General features: G+C 40.5%; 1 protein-coding gene and 1 long non-coding RNA gene across 3 annotated transcripts in view; both read right to left on the bottom strand.

Moving 5' to 3' along the window:
* Window positions 1-5,291: 5,291 nt before the first annotated feature.
* Window positions 5,292-6,793, bottom strand: LOC113428986 (uncharacterized). Its single transcript, XR_015745617.1, has 2 exons — window positions 6,706-6,793; window positions 5,292-5,624 (listed from the first exon to the last, which is right to left on the bottom strand). It is a non-coding gene; the product is annotated as an uncharacterized LOC113428986 (long non-coding RNA).
* A 3,685-nt stretch (window positions 6,794-10,478) lies between these two features.
* SMYD1 (SET and MYND domain containing 1) overlaps window positions 10,479-25,747 on the bottom strand; it is a 32,425-nt gene continuing 17,156 nt past the window's right edge. Inside the window, exons 4-10 of one of the 2 annotated variants that reach the window (XM_087945851.1) lie at window positions 24,768-24,898; window positions 21,036-21,074; window positions 18,271-18,463; window positions 16,018-16,110; window positions 12,226-12,389; window positions 11,233-11,401; window positions 10,479-10,869 (exon numbers count right to left, since the gene is read on the bottom strand). In XM_087945851.1, the coding sequence (XP_087801977.1) occupies window positions 10,711-10,869; window positions 11,233-11,401; window positions 12,226-12,389; window positions 16,018-16,110; window positions 18,271-18,463; window positions 21,036-21,074; window positions 24,768-24,898 (948 nt within the window). In that variant the 3' untranslated portion in view covers window positions 10,479-10,710. The remainder of the gene's footprint in view (window positions 10,870-11,232; window positions 11,402-12,225; window positions 12,390-16,017; window positions 16,111-18,270; window positions 18,464-21,035; window positions 21,075-24,767; window positions 24,899-25,747) is intronic. The other variant, XM_026679884.2, reaches the window with a different exon arrangement.

Genomic DNA, 25,747 nt, shown 5'->3' with positions numbered 1-25,747 from the left:
TCTTCCCCTCTCTTCAGAGTGTAAGACCTGGTCTCCATATGTTCTAGCTTGCTGATCTCAGGTGGGACTTCAAAGAAAGATTAGCTTTGCAAACTGCACCTTCAAACTTGAAAGGAAAGGCAGGAGCTAAGCAACACCTCAAACTATAGTGAAGGTAAGAAAGACATCAGCCATGTTCCGAACTAAGCAAGCTCGTTGGCTTGCAATGCTAATAGTTTTCCTTCCACGACAGGTTTGTAAACCTGCACTTCTGATACGCCCGCTGATAGCGGATCGTGATTGGTCGCTTTTGGCTGATCTGATTGGCTGACAGCGGGTCGCCGCTGATTGGACGCTCCCAGCGCGGCAAACTCAAACTATTGGGTGTTGTCACAGCAGCCAGCTCTATAAAAGGAGCTGCTGCTGCCCAAGTCTTTTGCTCTGTTCTGAAGTCACTAATAAAGAGTTGGAGTCACTTCTTCGATGCCTCGTCTCCGTTCTTGCGCCCACATGCCCAGACATAACACTGGCGACGAGGGTGGGATTTGGAGACGATTGAGCTGACTGATCACCAAACGCTAACAGAGCACGTGGCTGAGAGCGCACCAATAAGCGGAAGAATGACTAGCAGCGCTATACCACACGCTCCATTCGATCCGGCTAACGAAGACTGGGACTCGTATATGGATAGGTTCCAGATGTTCCTGGAGACCAACAATCTAAAGGATGCTACGCCTGGCAAGAAACGAGCTGTATTCCTGACCCATTGCGGTCCCGCTGTTTTTAAGATGGCAAAGGCACTTGCAAAACCAGCGGAAGTCAAGACAATGGACTGGGACAACCTCGCCCCAATCCTCCGGGCCCATTATGCCCCAGCGGTGCCAACACTCATAAGGAGACACGAGTTTTACCAGAGGGACCAAGAGGAAAGCGAAAGTGTTGGGGACTTCACCGTGGACCTCAGAAACCTGGGAGGACTCTGTGGCTTCGCAAACCTCGAAGAAGCCATGAGAGATCGAATTGTCCTGGGTCTAAAAGACCCCACGACCCAGAGCAAGATTATGGTGAAGGGGGACATCGGCCTCGCAGATGTCATCGCCGATGCTACTGCAGCAGAAGCAACCAGGAAGTCAGCAGCTCGAATGCGCCGAGCAAACGCACCGCACCGCCAACTCACCAGTGACACTACGCCTCTTTCCGAGAGGCACACAATGACCACCCATCATGAAGACCTCAAATCCTCATCAGAAAGTGAGGAAGAGGAGGTCAACAGACTCAGGTCAGAACGCGATCAGCGAGACCAGCGGAATCGTAAGCCCTCGTATCAATGTGCCGGATGCGGGGGAAATCACCCGCGATCAGACTGCAAATTCCTAGACGCCCTCTGCCGTTCCTGTGGAAAGAGGGGCCACATTGCAAAGGCCTGCAGAAGCAAGCGAGGGTCCAGCCCAAACCGAAGAGAAAATAATTTCCGGCAGACATCAGGCACCCCACCAGTGAATCGGGACTGCCCAAGCAACCCATGGCACCACTACTACAGAAACCGAACACCAGCCACTTCTACTAGACGAGAAGAGGTGCACCAAACCATCACCATCGGCCACGCTTCATCCCTTGATGCAAGGAAAATCCGAGTGAAGGTCACCATAGAGAATCGACCATGCGTTATGGAAGTCGACTCCGGGTCATCCCTATCAATGGTCTCCTGGAAAACCCTCAGACAGCTGATCCCTGACATCCGTTGCCAGGACCTCAGCACTCAGAAAGTCATATTAAAAGACTACCAAGGAAACAGAATTCCAGTTGCCGGTTCCAGACACGTAAAAGTCTCTTTCAAAGACCACACCCTACCACTTCAACCCTACCACTCACCGTCGTCGATAGAGATCGGCCCAGCTTGTTAGGCTTGCAGTGGTTCGTGCCGCTAGGGATTGAACTAGCTGGCATCTATCACACCGAAAGCGATGACTGGGAAGCTGCCCTCATCCAGGAATTCCAGGATGTTTTTTCCGAGAAGCTAGGCAAGTACAAGGGGTCCCCCATATCATTTAATCTCAGCCCCGATATTGCGCCCATTCGCCTTAAGCCTCATCGAGTGCCCTTTGCACTTAAACCAAAGATTGATGAACAATTGGACAAATTAATAGCCCAGGGCGTGTTGGAACCGATTGACCACGCCCAATGGGAGACTCCAGTTGTGACCCCCATAAAGCCTGACGGATCTTTGAGAATTTGTGGGGATTACAAGGCCACCCTAAATCACGCGCTTCAGCAGAGCGCTTACCCCGTGCCTGTGGTCCAACACCCTTCTTCACTCCCTTGGGGGAGGAAAAATATTCGCAAAATTGGACTTAGCCCAGGCGTACCAGCAGTTGCCCGTAGACGCAGAGACTGCAGAAGCCCAAACTATAGTCACGCACAGAGGTGCATTTAAGTGTAATAGACTCCAATTCGGAGTGAGTGTAGCACCAGGCATCTTCCAAAGTCTGATGGAGAGATTGCTACAAGGCATAAAAGGGGTCGTACCATACTTCGATGATGTCCTAATAGCCGCCCCCACTAGAAGCCTACTAGAAAAACGACTACGATTGGTCCTCCAAAAATTCAAAGACGCTGGCCTGAAGGTCAAGAAGGACAAGTGTCAACTGTGTACTGAGAGGGTTGAATTCCTTGGGTACCTTCTTGACAAACAGGGAATTCACCCTACTGAAAAAAAATTGGCTGCAATAAAAACGCCCGAGACCTAAAAACAAAACAGATCTCCAAGCCTTCCTGGGACTCATCAACTTTTATAACATCTTTCTACCCCAGAAGGCGACTGCTGATGAACCCCTGCATAGACTCCTCGACAAGAAGGTTTCCTGGGTCTGGGGACATCGAGAAGAGCGAGCCTTTCAGCAAGTAAAAGACCTTCTAACATCAGATGCTGTATTGATACAATATAACGAGACTTTACCTTTAACTGTCACCTGTGACGCCTCACCGTTTGGGGTAGGAGCCATCCTGAGCCACGTCCTGCCAAACGGTACTGAGGCACCTATTGCATTTTTTTCAAGAACTTTATCTAAAACTGAGAGAAACTATAGCCAACTTGATAAAGAGGCTCTCGCTATTGTGTCTGCGATCAAACGATTCCATGAGTATGTATATGGAAGATCCTTTTCTATAATCACTGACCACAAACCATTACTTGGTATTTTGGCGGGAAATAAACCGACTCCCCACATCTTATTGCCAAGAATGACACGCTGGTCAGAGTTTCTAGCCGCATACGATTACCAACTGCTACACCGACCGGGAAAAGCCATTCCCCACGCAGACGCTTTGAGCCGCTCTCCATTACCAGAAGTCCTAGATGACCCAGCTCCAACCTTATCTATACTACAAATCGAGACACTTCCTTCACCACCGCTGACTGCACAAGACATCGCCTCAGAAACAAGGAAGGACCCTTGTTTGTTACGAGTCCTCAGCTGGGTGGAAAGAGGTTGGCCTGACAACCAACCCAACGACACCTTTAAGCCTTTCAAACACAGGCAGACAGAACTGTTCTCCCAAAAAGGATGTGTCCTGTGGGGAGACAGAGTCATCATCCCAGAGAGACTACAACATAAGGTCCTAAAACTATTGCATGATGGACATCCGGGCATTGTGCGAATGAAGGCACTGGCATGGAGCTACGCTTGGTGGCCAGGTATAGATAAACAAATAGAAACCTGGGTGGCAACCTGCAACAAGTGCCAGGAAACTCGCTCCGCTCCACCAAAAGCACCACCGATAGAATGGGAAGCACCCCGGGGTCCCTGGTCACGTATCCACATTGATTTTGCGGGACCTACCAAGGGGCATACATTTCTCATAACTGTGGATGCCTATTCTAACTGGCTTGAGGTCCACAAAATGAAGAGCACCAACACAGAGGCAGTCATTAAAAAGCTAAACAGACTATTTGCTACACACGGGTTGCCAGATGTCTTGGTCTCAGACAATGGCCCCAATTCACTGCCTTGGCATTTGAACAGTACCTAGCAGACCGGGGAATACGCCACGCTTTAACATCGCCGGCTCACCCTGCGGCCAACGGCAGGGCTGAACGAATGGTCCAATTCACAAAGAAAACCTTACACAAGATGGAGCAAGGGAACATCCACGACAAGGTGACCAGGATGCTTCTCCTCCAACATATTACTCCAAACAGCACCACGTAACAAAACCCCAGCCGAACTCCTGATGGGCAGGAAACTTCGATCACACCTTGACCGCCTACACCCTGCCTATACGCTGGAAAAGCCCCTGGGTTCCAGCAGCAAGTATCGCACGTTCAAGGTAGGCGACCCAGTTTTTGCAAAAAACTTTTCCGGTGACCCATTGTGGGTCCCCGCTACCATAACTCAACTTACGGGGCCCGTTCCTACCATTTACAAACTGCTGGTGGGAAACTGTGGAAGCGCCATATCGACCAACTACGCTCCAGACTGGCACCTACCCCGTCACAAGCCCTGAACTTCAAACCTGGGGGAAGGGAAATCGAGGGGCCGGAAAAGAACTAGTATCCGACCCAGTACTCGAAACCCAGCAATAAGCGCAACCAAACCTAGGATATTCACCTTCCGAAGATGAGCCGGGGCAGATGGTCGTCTCTCCACGAAGCAGCACTGCGGCGTCAACAAACCCAGAGAATCCGGATGACAGCCTTGATGGGAGTAGAGATGACAACCCGAGTCACCCAGCGGAGAAGCCAGACCCTCATTGCCACCGAGTTCAACGAACAGCCCACCGGAGCCAGAGTCCGGGCAAAGACTGGTAGAGACGCGCCAGATCAGGTAGACAGGTGAGACGACCTGCCTACCTGCGAGAATACATCACCCCACCCTTGAGACGGAACCTAGGGGGAGGGGTGTTCGAACTAAGCAAGCTCGTTGGCTTGCAATGCTAATAGTTTTCCTTCCACGACAGGTTTGTAAACCTGCACTTCTGATTGGCCCGCTGATAGCGGATCGTGATTGGTCACTTTTGGCTGATCTGATTGGCTGACAGCGGGTCACCGCTGATTGGACGCTCCCAGCGCGGCAAACTCAAACTATTGGGTGTTGTGACAGCAGCCAGCTCTATAAAAGGAGCTGCTGCTGCCCAAGTCTTTGCTCTGTTCTGAAGTCATAATAAAGAGTTGGAGTCACTTCTTCGATGCCTCGTCTCCGTTCTTGCGCCCACATGCCCAGACATAACAAGCTGAGAATGCCTAGGTATTTCTCTGTAGATTGGGGTTATCATTGGCCATAAATAGTGACCTGGGAATGTATAGAAGTTTGAGATCCATTAAGTTAAACAAACCCTTTTTACAGCTCCTCCACCAACATGTTTCAGTTTACGAACTTCTCTTTTTATAGCCTTGCAGGACAACCATGGTGAGCAGTTCTTCATAGTTCCTAAGGAAATTTGAAGTAGCCATGTGGACAGAAATTTTGCTCAATGTTGGATTCTCCATAGGAAAAATACACATTGCCGAGATATTGGTAGAGAAACAAGATCACAAGCAGCACAGTTAAAAACAAAAGCAAGGCTAAAAGGACCAGCTTTTGCTTAATATCACTTTTTAAATCACAAGCCTTTTTTGTCCATGTTGTAACTATCATGTTTCATAACTTCTGAAAAATAAACAGTAACAAATTATTAATTGAACATAAGAAAGCAGCAAAAGGAGTGATGGCCAAGCTGAATATTTCAGAATTATTTTATTTTTGTGCATAGCAATTCTATGGTCTCAAAAATATGAAATGTACATATAAAATGAGAATGTTAAGGTGATATATTTATTTTCATAAATCATGATATACTGAAACAATTCTGCATATATGGGGAAAATATGAATTGATCCAATTTACTCAAATGGTAGATACACTATTTGCATCTGTTTACTGACTGGTATGAGATTCAATACTTATTTTAAAAACTCAAATAATTTCAAATTATGTTTGCTTTGCTGAAGCAAAATATCCCACTGCCTTCTGGAGAACATGGGAAGGGAACATACAAGGGGATAAATGTACACACCACTTATGGATCTAGGGAAAAAAAGCAGAAGATTGTTCATGACTTGGTTCTGCTCTTCAATGACACAAGGTCTTTACTATATTTCTTTGTGAATATCTTATAGGTATCCTGATACCTAACAATAAAGATTATTTGACCATCAAATTCTATGGATCTCCACCAGAAATCATCAATGAATGTTTTCATCATTGGTATTGCCCAAATTGCAGTATTTTAAGTCCTGTTGGCTTTAATGATTTCAATTGGAAATATTTATTATCAATAGCACTGTATATGGCTATTGACAATAAGTCCATCTGAGTTCACTATGGCTTTCAATTAAATTTTAAAATTTTATAAGCTTTTAAGTGTATAATGAAAACAAAAGAAACAAATTGATGGAAGCCACGTTTTTTTTAAAAGTCCGATTATTTCTGAGAGTTTTGAGTGTTTTCACAACTTCTGTTTACAGGAAATCCATCTTCTTGTGGATAGTTTAATATAGAGAATGTAATGAAATATATTTCTACTGATATGCCTAAATTAATGTATAGATCTTAAAGAAACAGATAGGATTTGGAAAAACAACGGAGTAAAATTTTTTTTTTAATCTTTCTGGTTTGAATCATCTCAGAAATTCTAGGCAGAATGAAATGAATATTATTCCATAGATTTATCCTATTGTACTGGGCTTACCTGTTTCCTATTTTACAGCTTATACACCACTATGCTATCGGCATAATACAATCCCAGTGTCCTCTGCTTTGAGACACATGAGTTGTTCGTTATTTGCACATAGAGATAAAACAGGGTAGAGTGATATATTCCCTTGCTTTAATCTCTCAGATTCTGATTGAAATGTAAAGCCTTTATGTGCTGAAGCTGACAGAAAAAACATATCTTTCAATTTGCTTAACAAGAAAATTTGGAAAACTAGAAATATAGTTGGTTGTCTTTTTCTACTATAACTCTAACCCTAACTTGTGTGTGAAGACAACTTTGATCATTTTGTACATTTAAGTGCTTCTAGATAGATATTTGAATGAATATATATGCATTGTATTACCATAGCTTCTCAGAGAATCCAAATAACAGCCCTTTACTCACTACATCATGCTTTGTCTCCTTTATGTTTAAAATCTTAATTTTTTGGACATAAAAATGCAAAATACAAATGCTTAACTAAAAAGTGTACAATAAAGTGCATTCAGAAAGTATAAGACCCCCTTCACTTTTGTTAATTTTGTTATGCTGCAGCCTGATCCTACAGTTGTTGAAGTTCATTTTTTCTCAATCTACATTCACCACACCACAATGACAAAGTGAAAACAGAATTTTAGAACTTAGTCTGTAAAATTATTAAACAGAAAAAAACTGAAATATTGAATTGGGCAAAATATTCAGACCCTTCACTCAGTGCTTTGTTGAAGCACCTTTGGCAATAATTACAGCTATTGTGTTCAGTAATAATTACAGCTATTGTGTTCAGTAGGCAAGAACCAGACCAAAATAGTTACAACAGCATTTATTGACTCAAACTGGAACTGAAAGCAAATGCCTGTAATTTATACTCTAGGCCCACAGAGCCTTAACCAATCACAATGCTTGAAAAAGCCCGCCTAAATATGAATGTTCTAAGTTTCCCTCCAAAACAGTTGGAGTTAACAGTTAGGGTGATCTAAAGGTTAGCTTCACTTTAGCAGGGCTTAACACAACTACAGATATATTAAATACATAACAGTCTTGAGTCTTCTGGGATAGTATGTGACAAGCTTTGCACACCTGGATTGAGAGATTTTCTGCCATTCTTCCTTGCAAATCCTCTCAAGCTCAGTCAGACTGTATGGCAACTGTCAGTAGACAGCCATTTTTAGGTCCCTCCAGAGATGATCAATAGGGTTCAAGTCAGAGCTTGGCCATCCTAGGACATTCAAAGAGTTGTCCCTAAGCCATTTCTGTGTTATCTTGGCTGTGTGCTTAGGATTCTTGGAAAGTGAAGTCTGAGGCCCTGGGCATTGTGGAAAAGGTTTTCATTAAGGATATCCCTGTACTTTGCTCCATTCAGCTCTCCCTCAACTCTGACTAGTCTTCCACCCCCAAAGCATGATGCTGCCACCACCATGCTTTACTGTTGGGATGATATGGGCAGGTGATGAGAGGTGCCTGGTTTTCTCCAGACATAACACTTAGAATTGAGGCCAAACAGTTTAATCTTGGTTTCATCAGACCAAACAATTTTGTTCCTCACAACCTGAAAGTCAGGTGCTTTTTTGCAAACTCCAAGCGGGCTTTCGCATGTTTGGCACTGAGGAGAGGCTTCCATCCAGCCACTCTGCCATAAAGCCCAGGTTGGTGGAAAGCTGCAATGATGGCTGTCCTTCTGTCCCATATCCACAAAGGATCTCTGCAGCTCAGAGTGACCATCGAATTCTTTGTCACTTCTCTTACTAAGGCTCATCTCCCGATTGCTCATTTGACCAGATGACCAGCTCTTAGAAGAGTCCTGATTGTGCCAAAATTCTTCCATTTGAGAATTATGGAGGCTATTATGCTCTTAGGAAACTTCAGTGCAGCAGAAATTTTATTGTAGCCTTCCCCGAATCTGTGCCTTGCAATAATCCCATTTCTCAGGTCTGTAGGCAATTCTTTTGACTTTGTGGCTTTTTCTCTCCTAAAGTATGCAGTATCGGCTGTGAGGCCTTCTATAGGGAGGTGTGTGCCTTTCCAAATCATGTCCAATCAATTTAATTTACCACAGGTTGACTCCAATCAAGGTGTAGAAATATGTCAGCAACATCAAGAGAAATGGGAGGCACCAGTGCTAAATTTCAATTATTGCAAAGGGTCTGAATACTTAGGCTAATATGATATTTCAGTTTTTTTTCTTTTTAATAAATTTACTGACATTTCTAAAATAGCTTTCACTTTGTCATACTGAGCATAGATTAATGAGAAAAAATGAATCTCAACCACTGCAGGACCAGGCTGCAACATAACAAAATTGACAAAAGTGAAGGGGTCTGAATAGTTTCTGAATGCACTGCATATTCCTTAGATCTTTGCTCCCTTTAACCTTCCACCAATCTTTCCCCATAACTCCTAATATGTAGTGAAGTCTTATTTTCACTCCATTTTTATACTAAAACATGCCTCTATATTTTCCTGGGTATGTACAGAAGGAAGCAAAAATAGTCATGAAAAACATTATTACTGAAAGCTTGTGTGACAGTTACATGAAACAATTCATAACTTTTCCCAAACCTTTGCTCTTTAGGGAGATTTGTTTAGACAGATTTCTTTTATATATTAACTTCTTTAGCTGATTTCGTTATTAAAGTTTTATTGCTGCTACCAATCTGGGCTTTGTAATAATGCTATCATTCATTATTACTAAGAAATCCAAATATCCATATTGTGATAGGAAGCGTTCTTCAAAAGAATGCCAACGTTATGACTTTTAAGTTATGTCAGAATTCCAACATTTGTGTCTGTGTGCATTGATATACCTGTTGCACATGCCTGCTAATAAAATGAGTTTGAATAACTATATTATGCTATTGTTGCCAAAACAGCACATATGTACTGTGCACATTTTGCCTATTAAGATCAAGACATTTAATATGGAATGGAAAGCACTATGGTTCAAATTGAGTTAGAAGCAAAAACCGCGCTGTAATTATAGGAACTCTAAATTTAAGCATTGTATAATTGTATAATTCCAGTAAAAGTATATTCATCCATTGTTACCTATAGCTGTAATGAAAATGTCTAACTCATTTTGTCTCTGTGCAAAATCCTCTCCCACATGGATTTTCACCATTCATCTTCTGCTTCCCCTTCTTTCTTGACTGCCCTTTTTAGTTTATTTAAACCTCTAAATTGATTTGTAGTCAATTAAACTTGACTACAAATCCTTAAAACCTTCTCTCTGTTTTTGTTCCCCCAAATTTCATATCACTGATCTTTTTGAAAAAAAAACGATAGCCTGATAGTATTTGTTCTTCTCATTCTAAGTAATGGAGTGTAATATTTGCTGATTCGTGGTGTAAAATTGGAAAGAAATCATGATGATCTATTCCCCCAGACTGAGGAAAGAAAAATCAGATTCCTTCTGATAATTTTGCCTCAAGATTGAGAGGAGGCATTCTCCTGAGCTAAGGATCAGTTTCTAATCTTTGCATGCCCTTAATCCATGCAATCCTCATTATTTCAAGTCATACCAAGGAAGGAAGGATCACTAAGAACCGTATGAAAAGCTAATAATAAAATTTTGACAGCTAAAACCCAGTCTATAGGAAGTTTTCAACTAATTTATGGAGGGAACAGTGTACCTTAACTTTCTGTATGCAATTTTTTCTTCATCACATTATTTCAACAATCCTACTTTCAAAAGAAATATAGAAAACAGAACAAAATGACATTTTTGTATGTATGTACCAACCCTAAATGAATTGTGTTAAAGATACACATTACTGCAACAGTTTTATTAATAATTGTGAAGATGCATTGTGTGAACATATCTAAATCAATATGATAAAATATATGACATTTTTCCAACTACATTTGTCCTTTGGAAGCCAACATTCAGGATAAAATATTTTCCCCCTTCACATATCAGTCTTTCTCTTAGCAGAAGAAATGCTGATGGTGCAGTAGCTGCAGGAATATGGGGGTACATATTCAAATCAGCAAAGGAGCTTATTATTGCTTCTTCTGAAAGAGGCCAACTGAAGCCTCATTGGTGGGCTCAGGCATGATCTGGATCTTTTGGTTCTTCAGAGCTGCCTCTCTCATCTTGTAATACATAAATTCATTTTGTTGAAACATGCGTAGCTCCATCTCAGATTGAATACGCATGGCCTACATGAATGCAAAGAAACTGCAAGTCACAGAAAATTCATTTTTTTATATACCATTCTAACTGTAGTCTGTGGAAGAAATCCTTACTTTCAAAGTTAAATCTATCACAGGCAACTATTCTTATCACAATACTCTATGCAATTTGATAAACAATTCACCACATTCTTCTATCATTATTAATTATGTCTTTATATTACTTCAACAACTATTAGTCATGGAGAACAGCAGGAAATTTGCTAATTCTTATGTAGACAAATTGCTAGATAGATCCAATTCCAGAAAATTCGACAGTAAGCATCACAAATAAAAATTTATTAATCTCTGAATCCAAAAGATGCTTCATCACACTTGAAAATCACTTACTTCCAAATCTTTGGTAATTGGATGAGTGGGTCCATGTGTCACCAAAAGAATAGCATAAGCTTTGCAAAGCATCCCATGGCCTGCTTCAATAAGCCCAGCATGCCAGTGGGTGACTCCACTTCTCATGAGTGCCATCCCAAGTTGGGCATTTTTGGGATGGTAAAGCTTTCTGAGGGCAAAAGAGAAGAAGCATGTTGTATAAGTTTTTTTTAAAAAAGAACTTTTATTTAAAAACTTATCATGGAATAAAATAAAGGAAGGAAGGAAGGAAAAAGAAAGGAAGGAAGGGAGAAAGAAAGGAAGGAAAGAAAGAAAAAAGAAAGAAAGTTAAGAAATACAATAATTTCCATCCTTCTTTTCAATCAGGAGTTGCATTTATAATGCCTCTTAGATAATATTCAATATTCCTTCAGTCCTTCAGCTAATCTTCTATATGTGCAAGTTTTAAATGTGGCTGCATTTCCAAGAAACAGGTCAAAGAGTGAGGAAGGGGTAAAAAAGGGAGACTTCCATAGTTCTTTGCCGAGTGCAGCTTACTGTTTTAAAAATGATATTGTGGATAGATAGTAATCTACTGAACACACATATGCAAAGAGGAAAACAGCAAACTACTAACCCATTTGCAACCACCCAGAAGTGGAATCCAAGATTTGTACCACAATTACAAATTTATCTGGGACTAAGGAAGAATTCTATTTTGGTTACATATATACAGAGGGAGAATAAACACTCTACATTTTACTTATTTTAAATATTTTTATGATCTTTCCACTTGAAAGCAGAATTGATAGATTTAGCCCTTATATTGTTACAACACTAACTTGGTTATATTAATTTCTAAGAATCATAAATGCTTTCCCTCATTATTGCTTCAATACCTCATATGGGTATTTTTGTGATTACGTAAAAGAGGGTTACCAAGTCTGTTTATTTTTCTCATTTCTATAAATAGGTTACTGAAGAAGAGAGAAGAAAGAGACTCTGGTCACATACAGGTAACCATCCACCATCTGTTTCGAATAGCCAGAAGCCTCATCGAAGAGCTGGAGGTAAGAGAGAACTTCAGACAAGATGCTAAGAATTCGCAGCAGATAAATATTGGTTTCTCCCAGCACTGGTTCCTGCCTTGTTAGACACTCTCGGCACAATTTCACCACCTGTCACAACCACAAGAACAAAATAATCAAAAAAGAGGGACTGGATAGAATAAAGAGGATTAGCTTCAGGGGTGGGATTCTACCAGTTCGCACCTATTCGCTAGAACCGGTTGTTAACATCCTAAGCAGTTCGGAGAACCGGTTGTTAGAAGAAATTATTGGTCTAATCCTGTAAGGAAGGCAGGAAGAAAACATTATGGTGTTGCTTACAGAAACTGCGTCTCCGTTAACCCTTATTACATTCTTGGCAGGACTAGACTTCCTGGCTCAGGAACCTCTCTAGAGTTTTTTTCCCTTCCTTTGCTGGTACTTTGCTTGTGTGGAGTGACCATTCAAAGTTACAATGGCACTGAAAAAAGTGACTTATGTCCATTTTTTACACGTTGTTTACATGTTGCAGCATCCCCACAGTCTTGAGTGGCCAGGCAAGGAGATGCGTGCCTCGATGTGAGTTATATTGAGTTGGCCACATCCAGCCAATAACATGACCACCAAGCCATGTCCACCTAGTCACATGACCACCAAGCCATGCCCACCACCTAAGCCACACCCACAGAACCGGTTGTTAAAAAATTTGAATCCCACCCCTGCCTAGCTCTAATGACTGATCAGTTTTGAGTGTGGATATGAATTGTTCTTGTAACTAGTCCCACCATAATTAAAAAAAAGGAGTTTTATAATTCATCTGGAATAAATGCAGAGAAATAGTTCTATGTTGGTGCAATAATAATGCAATAACATTAGGTACATTTTTATATACAGTATTTTAAGTGTGACTCCAAATTATTGTTGTTAGAAAAGCCATTAAACCTGAGCTCTTTCAGTATGTGGGATGTTCAGGTTGCACTGATATTAAGATTTTATTTTTTTATTTGTGTACGAACAGCTAAGTTAAACTATTAAGATTCTCACTTGTATTGCTTGGAGGTTGATATGGATTTTTCTGGTTTTGTTTTTACTGTTGCTAATCTTACTAATTACCTAACACTAAATAAAACTGAAGCCAATGTCTTCTGCAACTATAAAACTATAAATAGCAGATTTGTCCCAGGAGTTTTATGATATGGCAACATGAGCATCAGAAATGTCTCTTTCTTTATTTCATCTGCCTTCCTTTTACACTTTAAAGCAGTGATCCCCAACCTTTTTTATGCCGCGGCCCGGTATCCCCAACCTTTTTTATGGCGTGGCCCGGTACCAGCATTAGCTGGGTGCCGCCATCTTTTTTTGATGAAAACGTGCTTCCGGTGAGCTTTCTACCCGGAAAAGCTCACCGGAAGCGCTGGCGCCATCTTTTTTTGATGAAAACATGCTTCCGGTGAGCTTTCTACCCGGAAAAGCTCACCGAGCGCTGATGCCGCTTATCTTTTGATGAAACGTGCTTCCGTGAGCTTTCTACCCGGAAAAGCTCACCGGAAGCACTTTTTCATCAAAAAGATGGTGGCGCCAGCAAGCCAGCGGCCCGGCAGGGACTTGTTCCACGGACGGTACCGGTCCGCGGACCGGTGGTTGGGGACCCCTGCTTTAAAGGACCAGGTAGTTCATCAACTGTCTTTACAGGCGATGCATCCTGGACCTTTCTGGAGGCATGGACTCCATTCCTTGGATTCTTCCAATTGTGCATTATATGGGAGGGACTGGAAAGAAGCTTTAATAGTCAAGTTCCTTCATGTCACCGGTGAGTTATTTTATGCACATGAACACTTAACTAAATATTCCCTATAATTATTAAATTAAATTAAACTGAATTAGATCTTGAAGAAACGTTATCTCAGTATTTTGTTGGTTTCTGTGGGCTTGAAAGAGTAACATTCTGTAAGCAGAAACTCACCAATCTTCATCTTTGCAGTCAATATTTGAGTAGGTAGAAAACTAGATTATATAGGAAAGATAATCCCAGGGGTGGGATTCTACCAGTTCGGACCGGTTCTATAGAACCAGTGATTACGATTCTGCCCAGTTTGGAGAACGAGTAAATCATGCTCCTGGCTGGCCCCGCCCCTCTCTGCCCAACCCTCCCCTCCCCACCCAGTCAGTCCTTATCATGCATGCACAACATCACGCACATCACTGACTGCATTCTCCCCCACCCGCTCCGCCCCGCCCAATCACTCCTTATGGTATTTCTTCTTCTTTTTCTTCCCGATGATCAGCTGTTCTGACATCAGCTGTGCTGGGATCCCCCTTGCTGTCTTAGTGCTTCACCCAGGAGACTTCCAGGAGGCCCAGGAGACAAAAAACGGTGCGGGGGACTCCCTTTTTTGCCTCCTGGGCCTCAGGGAAACCTTCTTGAAGCAAAAATGACTTCCCAGGAGGCTTCCCTGAAGCCCAGGAGGCAAAAAATGGAGCGTGGCAGAGATGATAACTTTTAAATCTGCATTAATGGTATTTATTGTTACATATTACATATATTTTCATTAGTTTTTTTGTACAGATAGCATTTTTTACTGATCTTTGGCTGTAATAATTGAAATACTTGATATAAATGTGCATAAATTTCATAGATTTAAACCAATAATGGGACAGAATAAAATTTAAAAAAACCCTATATGTTTATAGTTTATATTATCTGGAGTTAATCTAATGAACAAAAGTTATGTTTATTTTGTCAAGATTAGCACCATCACTTCAATCAACATTTCCCCAAAAGGCAGCTACACATTTTTAATCTCCCGCAAGTGTAATAGTTGAAAAGACAAAACCAATATAAATGATCTATTTTATACTTTGGTCAAAATCTCTATTGAGACAGCCAGTCTTAGTTGACCCTCTGTACTAATTAATTTAAGAGGATGCCTTTTAGATTGCCTTTCCTGCTGAGATGAAGCAAAATGGGAATTTCATTCATATATTTATGTCTATATGTTTGTCTGTCTGTCTGTCTTTCTATCTGTAATTTGAAGTAATTATGATACAATAATATAAAGAGACAGATATTCATGAGGGATGATCTTGCTAAAATCCAAATGCAAAACAAAAAGCAAAACTACTGGTACAAAAAAAAACATCAGAAAATGATGGTTTATCATAATGGCCTCAATGACATCTTAACTCTAGATTGGTAGGGATGGGGAACAGCAGAATATATAATGCACTTTGCTCAAACATGGGGTGCCATCACACATACAGTCCTCTTGGGAAGGAAGATACATACTGACAGATGTATCTGAAGATAATGTATGGAAAATAATTTATTTTGAACATTAAATGTAAAACTTGTATCAAGTTTCCCTTGGTTGTCAAAAAGTCCCATACTATGAAGCAGGAGCTGGCAAATTTTTGGCAGGGTGAGGATACACTTTTTTTAAAAAAAAATCTTTTTTTTTTTGACAATAAGCAGGACACAATTCCTAGAAGCAACAAGACTGAGCTTTTTGTTCTATTTTAACTACTTTGGAAAGATCATTTTCCTAAGAACTTTTGTTTCCTTATTTTAAAAATGACAGACAATTGCCATTATTTGGCCTTTTTTTTTTTTTTTTTTTGCTGAATTTTGAAATTCACAGAAAAGGGGTTCAGATGGCCCACACTGCTATGGAGTCCTAGGGAGATGGAAGAAAACTTCCCTGTAACACTTAAATTACCGTGAAGGAAATCATTGCAGAAAATCTGGTGTCCAATAACTTACTTCATGGTATATCCCATCAGAACGAGCTATATCAACTTTTTTCATGGTTTCCTTAGAAAACTGAATGACCTCTTTCATCATTTCTTGAGATGCCTGTGAGAAATAAGGGGAAGATATTAGCGTGTGCTTCCTCATTTTTCTTATCAAAGAACATCATAAAACAAATTCAATTTTCTTTTTATTATCAAGATAATAATGTCTTGGAACAATCCTTGCAAGATTCACTTTAGCTCATTTTTTCAACTGAAACAGATTCAAAGAACAATAATGAAGATGAACAGAGATGAACAAGAAATCACAAGAACCTTACTGAAATTTTCTGAATATGGTACAGAACACAGACACAAAACTGTCTTTCATTTTCCCACACAAAACTGTTTTACTGCACGAAATTAAACTCCTAAGAGTATTAAGAAGACTGAAGGAAGATGTTTTGAGTTTTGAGAAAAGACAGAGAGATATTTTGATGGCATGCTTCAAACAAATGAAAGGGTGTCACATAAAGGAAATCTAACATTTATTCTCTTTTCCCAGAGGGTAGAGGAAAATAATAATAATAAGAGTAAGTTACAGGAAGGCAAAACCATTTGAATATTAGAAAAAAAACTTCCAAACATTAAGAGAAATCTGACAGTACCACCAGTTATCTAGAGCAGTGGTCCCCAACCTTTTTTGTACCAGGGACCAGTTTCAAGCACAAACACTTTTTCAAGGACCGGGGGGAGGGGGAGAAGAATCCGAGTTTGGTAGTTTGCTTGCAGACGTTTCATTACCTGATTAGGTAACATCTGATGTTACCTAGTCAGGTAATAAAACGTCTGCCAGCAAACCACCAAGTTCAGGGAGCGCCTCGGCCCTGCCTCCCTCAGCCCCATCCCTCAGGTGTCTCCCTCCCTCCCTCAGGTGTCTCCCTCCCTCCCTCAGGTGTCTGCCTCGTTCCTCTCTCAGGCGCTCTCTCGCTGCTCCACCAGCCCAGGAAGAAAGTGCTTCAAAGAAGCGGGGGGGGGGGTGGCTTTTCCTGTCGCCGCAGCTCCTCTGAAGCGCCCGTTTACCCCCACCCCGCCCGCCCGCGTGCGGTTCAACCCAGTGCTCCGTTCTGCCTGCCTGCCTGCCTGCCTTCGTTTCGGAGCAGCTTCGACTGATAAAAAGAGGCGAATAGTTATTATTCTCAGCCGAAGCTGCTCCCAAACAACCAGACAGGCAGGCAGGCAGAACAGAGCACTGAATTGAACCGCGCGCGGGCGGGCGGGGTGGGGGTAAACGGGCGCTTTGGAGGCGCTGCGGAGACAGGAAAAGCCACCCCCCAACGGCTTCTTTGAAGCAGTTTCTTCCTGGGCTGGTGGAGGAGCGAGAGAGCGACTGAGAGAGGAACGAGGCGGGAGGAAACCAAGCTGCTGAGCCAGAGAGCAGGACAGGCTTCGGTTGCTTCCTCCCTCCCCTTCTCTCATTTGTGTCCTTGATCCCCGATCCGAGCAGCATTCACCGAAGGCAAAGAAAGCCGCCATTTTTTTAAAAAAAAATTTCTTTGCGGCCCGGTACAGAGTGCTCCACGGACCGGTACCGGTCCGCGGCCCAGTGGTTGAGGACCCCTGATCTAGAGAGATGGTAGCCTTCTTTTTACTGGGTACATTAAAGTGCAGACTAAACAATAATCTGTCCAAGATATTTTAATCTGGGTTAAATAAAAATTAAATTAAATCCTGGGCAGAGTTGGATTTAGTGGTCAAAATGGTCCTTCTTATACTATGAAAAATCAGGCAGCTGAAATAAAATCAGCATTAGTAGGAACTACACTTATTCCCATCATCTATATGGGCCACAGCTTTCTCCAGGTTTCTGTGATGACCCAATGCCACTAGTTCAGTGTAGCCAGCTGGGGGCAGCCTTTTTGCCACCACCAAATTCTTTCTGCCAATTCACTGCCACCATTTCTTCACAAGACATCTTGTGAAATTTGCTGTGGGTATAACTCACTGCAGGCGCTAGATGGAGAGTAAGCGAATTGTCAGAAGAGAGTAGCAATGGGCAGAGCAAGAGCCGTTATAAGTGGGTGAATGAGCAGGGTGTCAGCGGGTGGCAGTTGTACGTTGGCTCTGCCCTGAATGCAGAACAGGCAGTTCGGCTACAGTGGGGGATGGAGCAGAGGGCGGGCAGGCAGCTGAAGGCATATTTGAACCTAAATCTTTCTATATCCAATTCAGTACTTATCCATCTATATTCCTGGAAATATTCTGAAATCTGTCAAAGTCTTACCTTTTCATTCCCTTCTTTCAAAGCCAACATCAGGTCATCTTTGATTCCTTTCTGGCAATGCTCACAGGTACAGTCAAAATAATACTGTTTTTTCAGTTGCTGCTTTCTGTCTTCACTGACATTGAGAAAGTCTATATAGGAAACAGTCAGCTCTTCTCCTACAGAGATCTTACTCAATACACGTAGCTCTATCCTGGTTTTAAATAAGGCAAGAAGCATTAGATCAATTGCAATAATTATCTGATTCTATAATTTAAGATTCTTAGGAAAGAAACTCTTTAAGGATGTATCTTCCCAAGCAAAGCCACGAATTATTTTGTGGAATTTTCTGTCTTCTGAACTCAATTCTGTACAAGGGTGAACAAAATTCTGTAATATGAACTGGTCAAATTAATGCCTGCATACAATTATGGAAATCAAAACCACTTTATTTTTCTTTTATTTCTTTTATTGAAGAGCATTTTCCCCCCCGGCTCTTGTTAAACATTGGTAGAACAAAGCAGCTTTGTTTTCTGACTAAAGAGAAAATCTCATTCAACAACCTCTATAATTTTACATGCAGTGTCCAGTTTTGAACAAATTATCAAAAATTCAAAAGGCAGATATATAGTGCTCACTATTCTTTAATTAAAGTTAAAAAATTTAAACAATTTAATTTTTAGAAAATTAGAGTCTATAGCATATTCATGTGTTAAAGTATAATTTTGAAAGCACCATTACAAAATTCTGGATAAGTATCTTCTCATTTTATTTTGTTATACCAGTTACATTTTAATTGACATTTTCCTTCTTACTTTCAGCACACTCACTTAATATTCCACTGCTGCCATTGAAAAATCACATATAGTGTAGTCACTGCTTCACACCGCCACAGTTAACTGATAACTTTCAATAAATGAGTCAGCCAGAATGCATGGTAAAGGGGTAGGGCTCTGTTCACTTATTTGTGAGGTTGAGGAAGAGGGTCACTTGTGGATACTTTTCACCTATTATTCTTGCCACTAGTAGACAACTTTTGAGTGGCATCTTCCATGTATTTGAGCAGGGTGGATCTTCTTAGCTTTAGAATTTGAACTTGAGGGATTCAACATAGTCTCTAGACCAGGTGTCGGCAACCATAAACACTAACCAGAAGCCCCACGTTCAATTCTGGAGCCAGCCAGAAGTCCGGTTCCCCCACCATAGAGTCTCCTAGCATGGCATCCTTTTTCCTGTCCTAACTGCCCCTTGTGGAGCTGACCAGAAAACCCGCCCCTTGCCATAGAGTCTCCTCCTGGCATGCCATGCTTCCCACCCCAAAACTGGAAGCTCCTCTCAAAATTATGGCACTGACTGGTGACAGGAAGCCACAGAGGGATGAAAGAGCCACATGCAGCTCCAGAGCTGCAGGTTGTCGACCCCTGCTCTAGACCAATTAAATCACATCTGAAATCATGTACATGGTACATCGGTTAGAAATAGAGTTGTTATAAAAAATAAGCAAAAGCAGACTTACATGCACATGTACAGATGCATTAACCATGCCATTCCTAAACATTCAGTTTTTGAGCACATGAATCTGTTTTTGCCATGCACCCTCATCACTCCTACTTCTGATGGTAGTGTCACTGGAGATCCTTATTAAATTAAATTATGTCTATCCGAATATAAAAAGCAATGTTTCCAGATGTGTAACATAAAGAATTTCTCTCACATTCTCAATCTTTCTCTGTTATTCTTCCTTTAAAAATTGGTATGGTGCATAAACCTCACATACTGGAAGTGATTTGGTTCATTCCAGTTTCATTTTCAACAGTAGCCCAGAAGCATTGAGAAATATATGGTAATTACCTTTAAGTTCCCCTTTATTAGGTCAGAGTAATAAATCTGTTAGTATACTTTAACCACAACTTCCCAGTACAAGTTGTCACTTTTTAAAGAAAGAATACTTCTTTACATGCCACATTAACTACAATTACATTCACGCACATACAGAGACAATCACACTTTCTTACATCAGCTGTGAAGATATTTGGTTTCAAAATATGCAGCTCCTTCCAGCTTGTTTATAATCAGCTGAATCAAGGGATGAATTTCTATCATTTCTATAATTCAATTAATTCCCTTTTTTTAAAACTTAAAATATTTTTGAGTATTCCTGGAAAGTACACAGAATAAATCTCCAAGGATTGTACAAAAATTTGCCAAGAATGCTCAAGATACACTTGAAAGTTTTCAGAGGCCTAGTGGTCTTCTTTTCTCCTGCCAGGCCCTCCTGAAATTACAATCAAAAACTTGTCATAGGGTAGGAAATGGGATGGAAGGGATGGAATGGCCAATCCCTCTCCTCAGTTGGAAGTAGTTGTAATCAACACAACCAAAATTAGAGAAACGAGTCTCAGGCAATGGGTCACCTGCAATTAAGATGAAAGATTGATAGGATTTATTCCCACTAACACAGGTCATGCTGTCATAGCTATGGAAAGGAAAGAAGGAAAAAGAAGATAGTTCCAATGTTAAGAAGGATGGGCAAGTTGATCTGATAAGAACAGGGGTGACAATCACAATTAATATTATAGTACTTATACACTACAAAATGCAGGAAGTATTAAATTAAGGGCTGGGTTTAGTGGAATTTAGCTTAGGGATTATGGAAAATGTGGAATTACACGCAACAGACATTTCCAAAGTTGGGTTATTATTGTCTGTGATTTGTCTATAGTGATGCAGGATGATAGAGAAGTAGTGAGAGAAGGGAGTATATTATGCTTTCAAGACTGACCCACCTCATCTGGGTGTGGAACAATGATCTTACAGCCTCATGACTGGAAAAAAAAAACAGACACCTGCAGTTTTACAAAGGTAGAAACACTGGAAAAGCAATCTGAGCCCAGACATTTAGTAGATTGAATGTTTGGAGGCAGCTACACATTGACATGCATATACCAAGGACAACATTAAAGATGCACCTGAAATTATCAGCTGGAAGCCTAAGACCATACAATTTATAATTTCCCCTCTCAAACAGGCTTTGACTCTAGCACTGGAATATTTGTATTTCATGATGATTGATTGACTGACTGACTAGATTTTCTTACAGTGGAGGAACCAGAGTTGAAGGCGATCAAAAAGCTTAGATTTTCCATCTCCTGGTCCTCTTGGGCTCTCTCCTTCCCATCCAAGAGAAGTTTAATTTATGAATAAGAATTTAATGAAACTAAGCTCCAAGGTTCAGTAGAACTTTCCCTTGGCATAAGTAGGTCTTACTATGCAGATCAGCTTCAGCATTATAGCATTAGTAACAGCAAGCAGAACTTTTTTGGTAGTCTACTCACTATAATTAAAAATATATCAGGGGTGAAATTCATTTTTTTTCCCTACCGGCTCTGTGGGTATAGCTGTGGATATGGCTTGGTATAATAGTAATAGCAACCAGGGGCAATTTTTTATCAACTCAAATCGTCCCTACCACCTCTCCCAAGCTGGGCCAAGGTGGTTTAATTTCACCCCTGGAATATACCACATGTATTACCTTACTGAATTCACTGCAAATATACCACAAAGCATCAGTATAAAAAGTAATGCTAAACACAATAAAATGTTTTGTCTTTAACTATTTCCACTATCTGATTTCAGGTTTTCCTCTAGCATATAATCTATGCTTCATCCAGGCCTTCTGATAGGATACATAACCACTAAATGTTACTAGAAACGATGGATGATAGATATTGGACCAGAATAATTTACTTTACTTTTATGTTTTAATTCATCCTGAAACCTTACAATGGGGTTTATTTTCAGGCAACTGAAATTAAACACTACAAATTTACAAGCAAATTTCATTAATTCTTATTCTCCTCTTGAAAGGATAAGAGTGACAAATAGTAACAGCAGTCTAAAAGGTAGCCTCTACAGCTGAACCAGAGCTTTCCACTCTTTCTGCTCAGCAGCATCCTGTATTGCTGGGAATGATTTCCAACTGGGCTTTCTCTCCTAGTATTAGTCAATCCATCTCAAAATATGTTTTTTTTTTTCTGGTAGTAGCAGAAGACATAACTAGCTAGGTAGGAACCTTCCCGTGCTGCTTTCTTTAAGTCATCTTGTGAATTGATCTATTTCACATAGCCCTGATCAAAAAGAATGACAAAATGCTGGCAAAGCAGCTGCAGCTGCAGTGCAAATGCCCCTCCATCAAAAAATAGCCTTTTCAACAGCATCCTGGCTTTAGTTTTGGACACTTCATGACTTGAATTCCCTCCTTGCCCGAAGTTCCATTCAGGCATTCTCAAAAATAACACCCCATCCAATCAAATATGACAAATACATTAACCCTTTCCCACCTTGGCAGTGAGGTTCTACATGGTCCTTTTCCAATTCAAGGTACATGGCACAGAATTACAGAGGGAGCCAAAGTGAAATTAAAAATACCAGGCTGATATTCTGATATTTTGACTCATGCTGTAGTCTGACCTATCTGCACTGTAGTGGTATTCATTTTTAATCAGCTTTTAGGGACTGCAAAGACATTGAGATCACCCAAGTAGTAGTTCCTGGAAGAGCCTTGGAAGTGAGAAGGTGTTGTGGCAAGTTTTAATAAAGTAAATGTCTTAAGCCTACTAAAGTTTAACATATCTATTTAGTTTCTAATTTCTGAAAAAAAGATATCAGAAGTTGTTCCCTGAATGCTAGTGTTTTGCTACTGAATAATGCTTGTGTGATTTATAGGAATTCCGGAGTTACAAGCAAGGAGCCATAAAAAAAAACATGGGAGCCATAAAAAAACTATGGATTGTGAGCTGCTCACCTCTGAGCAATAGCAACATTAATTTAAGTTTTGGTTCTTATTCAGAATTCACATGCTTCTGATATTCACAATTTGTTTTATGAGATAGTTAGAATATATGTACAGCAACATTCAAGAGGGATCACATTTGGACTTCCAATTCTTATCATCTCATCTACAGGAGCTTTAGAAAATAGCTTGACCCCTTCCTCCCTGTGGCATCCCCTTAAATATTGGAAGACTGCTATCATGTCTCCCCCGGTCGTTCTCTTTACTAGACTAGCCAAGCCCAGTTCCTGCAACCGTTCGTTGTATGTTTTAGCCTCCAGTCCCTTAATCATCCTGGTTGTTCTTCTCTGTACTTTTTCTAGAGTCTCAACATCTTTTTTATAATGTGGTGACCAAAACTGGATGCAGTACTGTAGGTGTGGTCTTACTAAGGCTTTATAGAGTGGTATTAGTAGTTCCCTTGATCTTGATTGTATCCCTCTGTTAATACAATTTAGGATTGCATTAGCTTTTTTGGCGGTGGCTGCACACTGCTGACTCATATTTAGCTGGTTGTCCACTAAGACTCCAAGATCCCTCTCACAGTTACTGCTATTGAGCCTGGTTTCACCCAGACTATATGTGTCCTTTTGGTTTTTCTTGCCTAAAGAAAAGGACTTGTAGGACTTTACTTTTCTCTACATTGATTTTCATTTTGTTAGATATGGCCCAGTGTTCTAGTCTGTCAAGATCCATCTGGATCTTGAGCCTATCTTCTTGGGTGTTAGCTATTCCTGCCAGCTTAGTATCATCTGCAAATTTGGTAAGTTCCCCTTCTATTCCCGCATCCAAGTTGTTAATGAAGATATTGAAGAGTACTGGGCCTAAGACAGAACCTTGTGGCACCCCACTGCATACTTCCCTCTATGTAGACTGTGACCCATTAAGGACTACTTGTTGAGTATGGTTTGTCTGCCAGTTGCAAGTCCATCTCGTGGTGGTGCTATCTATTCCACTTTTTTCTAGCTTACCAAGAAGTAGATCTTTTGAAGTAGATTTCTTACGTTTATTGCGATCAAACATATTATTGATGGAGCATATTTTAAGGGAGAATATAGTTGTCACTATCCTTTCTCTAAGAAGATGACTGGGTCCTTGCCTTTTCATACAGGCCAGAAGGAGCCTTTTCTGACTGATTGAATAACATTGTTGGAAAGTGCAGATTTAAGAAAGATTGATTCTGTCTATAAATATCATTATGACCCTTAATCGCTTCCATCAACAGATTGATTACCATCTTAGTGAATCAGAATTTCACTGACATCACTAAGTCATGCTAGGAATTGATTCAGTGAAAAAAACATAGTAGTTAAACTATTACCTCATTCGACCATTTTCTTAATTTATTTTTCTAGGTCCAAGATTGTTCCATGTTCTTGACAATACACCTTAAATACAATCCACTGAACCATTTAGTGGCACAGTCTTTATTGAATAATTTTCAGCTTGCTAAGAACATTGTAAAAGCATTTCCCATTCGCTGAAATGGGATTTCTATTAGATAATGTTCCAATGGGTTCCCCATTTTTTTAGATGAGTTCAGCAGTGGCCATATTATATATTTTCTGGAAGCGGAAGTCGATGCATTAGAGTTAGGCTATCTTTTATCTGAAAAGCAGATTGTTTTCTGAAATATTTTGTTTTAATCTCTGAACAGAAAAGAATGTTTTAGGGAAGGAATACTTACTTGCCATTGTTAAAGATGACAGTACAATTGGGCCAACAATCATGATTCACCAAGCAAAGATTGGGGAAAATGCCTACACCAACTGCCTGAAGTCCCCTTTGGTCACTCAGGGTGAAACCATTGCAATTGATCTGCTCTCACAAAAACAAAAAAATAAGATGGATCAGGAAAACAAATATTTTTTTAGATCAGGGACAGCCAGTTTCTGTACAGAGGGATCGATTTTTCAGACAGAATTTGGGAACAGAAATATAAATTGATGAACAATTCAACTCATTCCATCTGTTACGATCTATATTAAAATCATCACAAGTTACTAGACAGGTTACATAATATATATAAACCCCCAAATTATGTACAGCGATAATCTCTCCCTCTCTTTTTTCTTAAGTCTCTCACTACATTCCTCGCATACTTTAGAAATGCATTTTCTTAATTTTCCTAATTCTTAAAATCCTGCAATAGACATATACACAAAACAGGATTTGTCATGTGGTTGCAACTTCTATTTTGCCTTTTTTTTTTGGACAAATTAGATATAAGGGGAGAGTGATTATCTTCCAATCTCACAAAATTTTGTGAAGGATTCAAATGTGTTTTATCAAGAGCTGTTTTTTCACCCCTATTGTTTGGAGGTGGGGTGGAACAGCATCATTTGGGCTAAGTAGTTTAAGAACATAGTGAAGGTGCCAACCAGTCAGTGGATTCCTGATGTATAATTCTAAATACCTCAGATATGCCCCATAAGCTTCCAACATTTCATATTTAGACAGTCAGTTAATTACTGTCTTCCTGCTGTAAAGAATACCCACATTGGTGTGTCAAAGGACCAAATGCTCCATTAAATAATCCGGTAGTAAGGAAAAGGGCTGGGAGAAAGAACTAGTCTTTAAAAAATAAACAGCCATAGATTTTCCAGGAAGCAATTAAAAACTGTAATGTAATGGCAACCTAGCATGTATGTTATCATTTTGCCATCA

Source organism: Notechis scutatus, chromosome Z (genome assembly GCF_049901735.1).
Source record: "Notechis scutatus isolate UNSWTSFEM ecotype Mainland chromosome Z, rNotScu1.2, whole genome shotgun sequence".
NCBI classification, from domain to species: domain Eukaryota; kingdom Metazoa; phylum Chordata; class Lepidosauria; order Squamata; family Elapidae; genus Notechis; species Notechis scutatus.
Note: the sequence above shows the minus strand (reverse complement) of the source record. Positions and strands in the feature narration are given on the sequence as shown.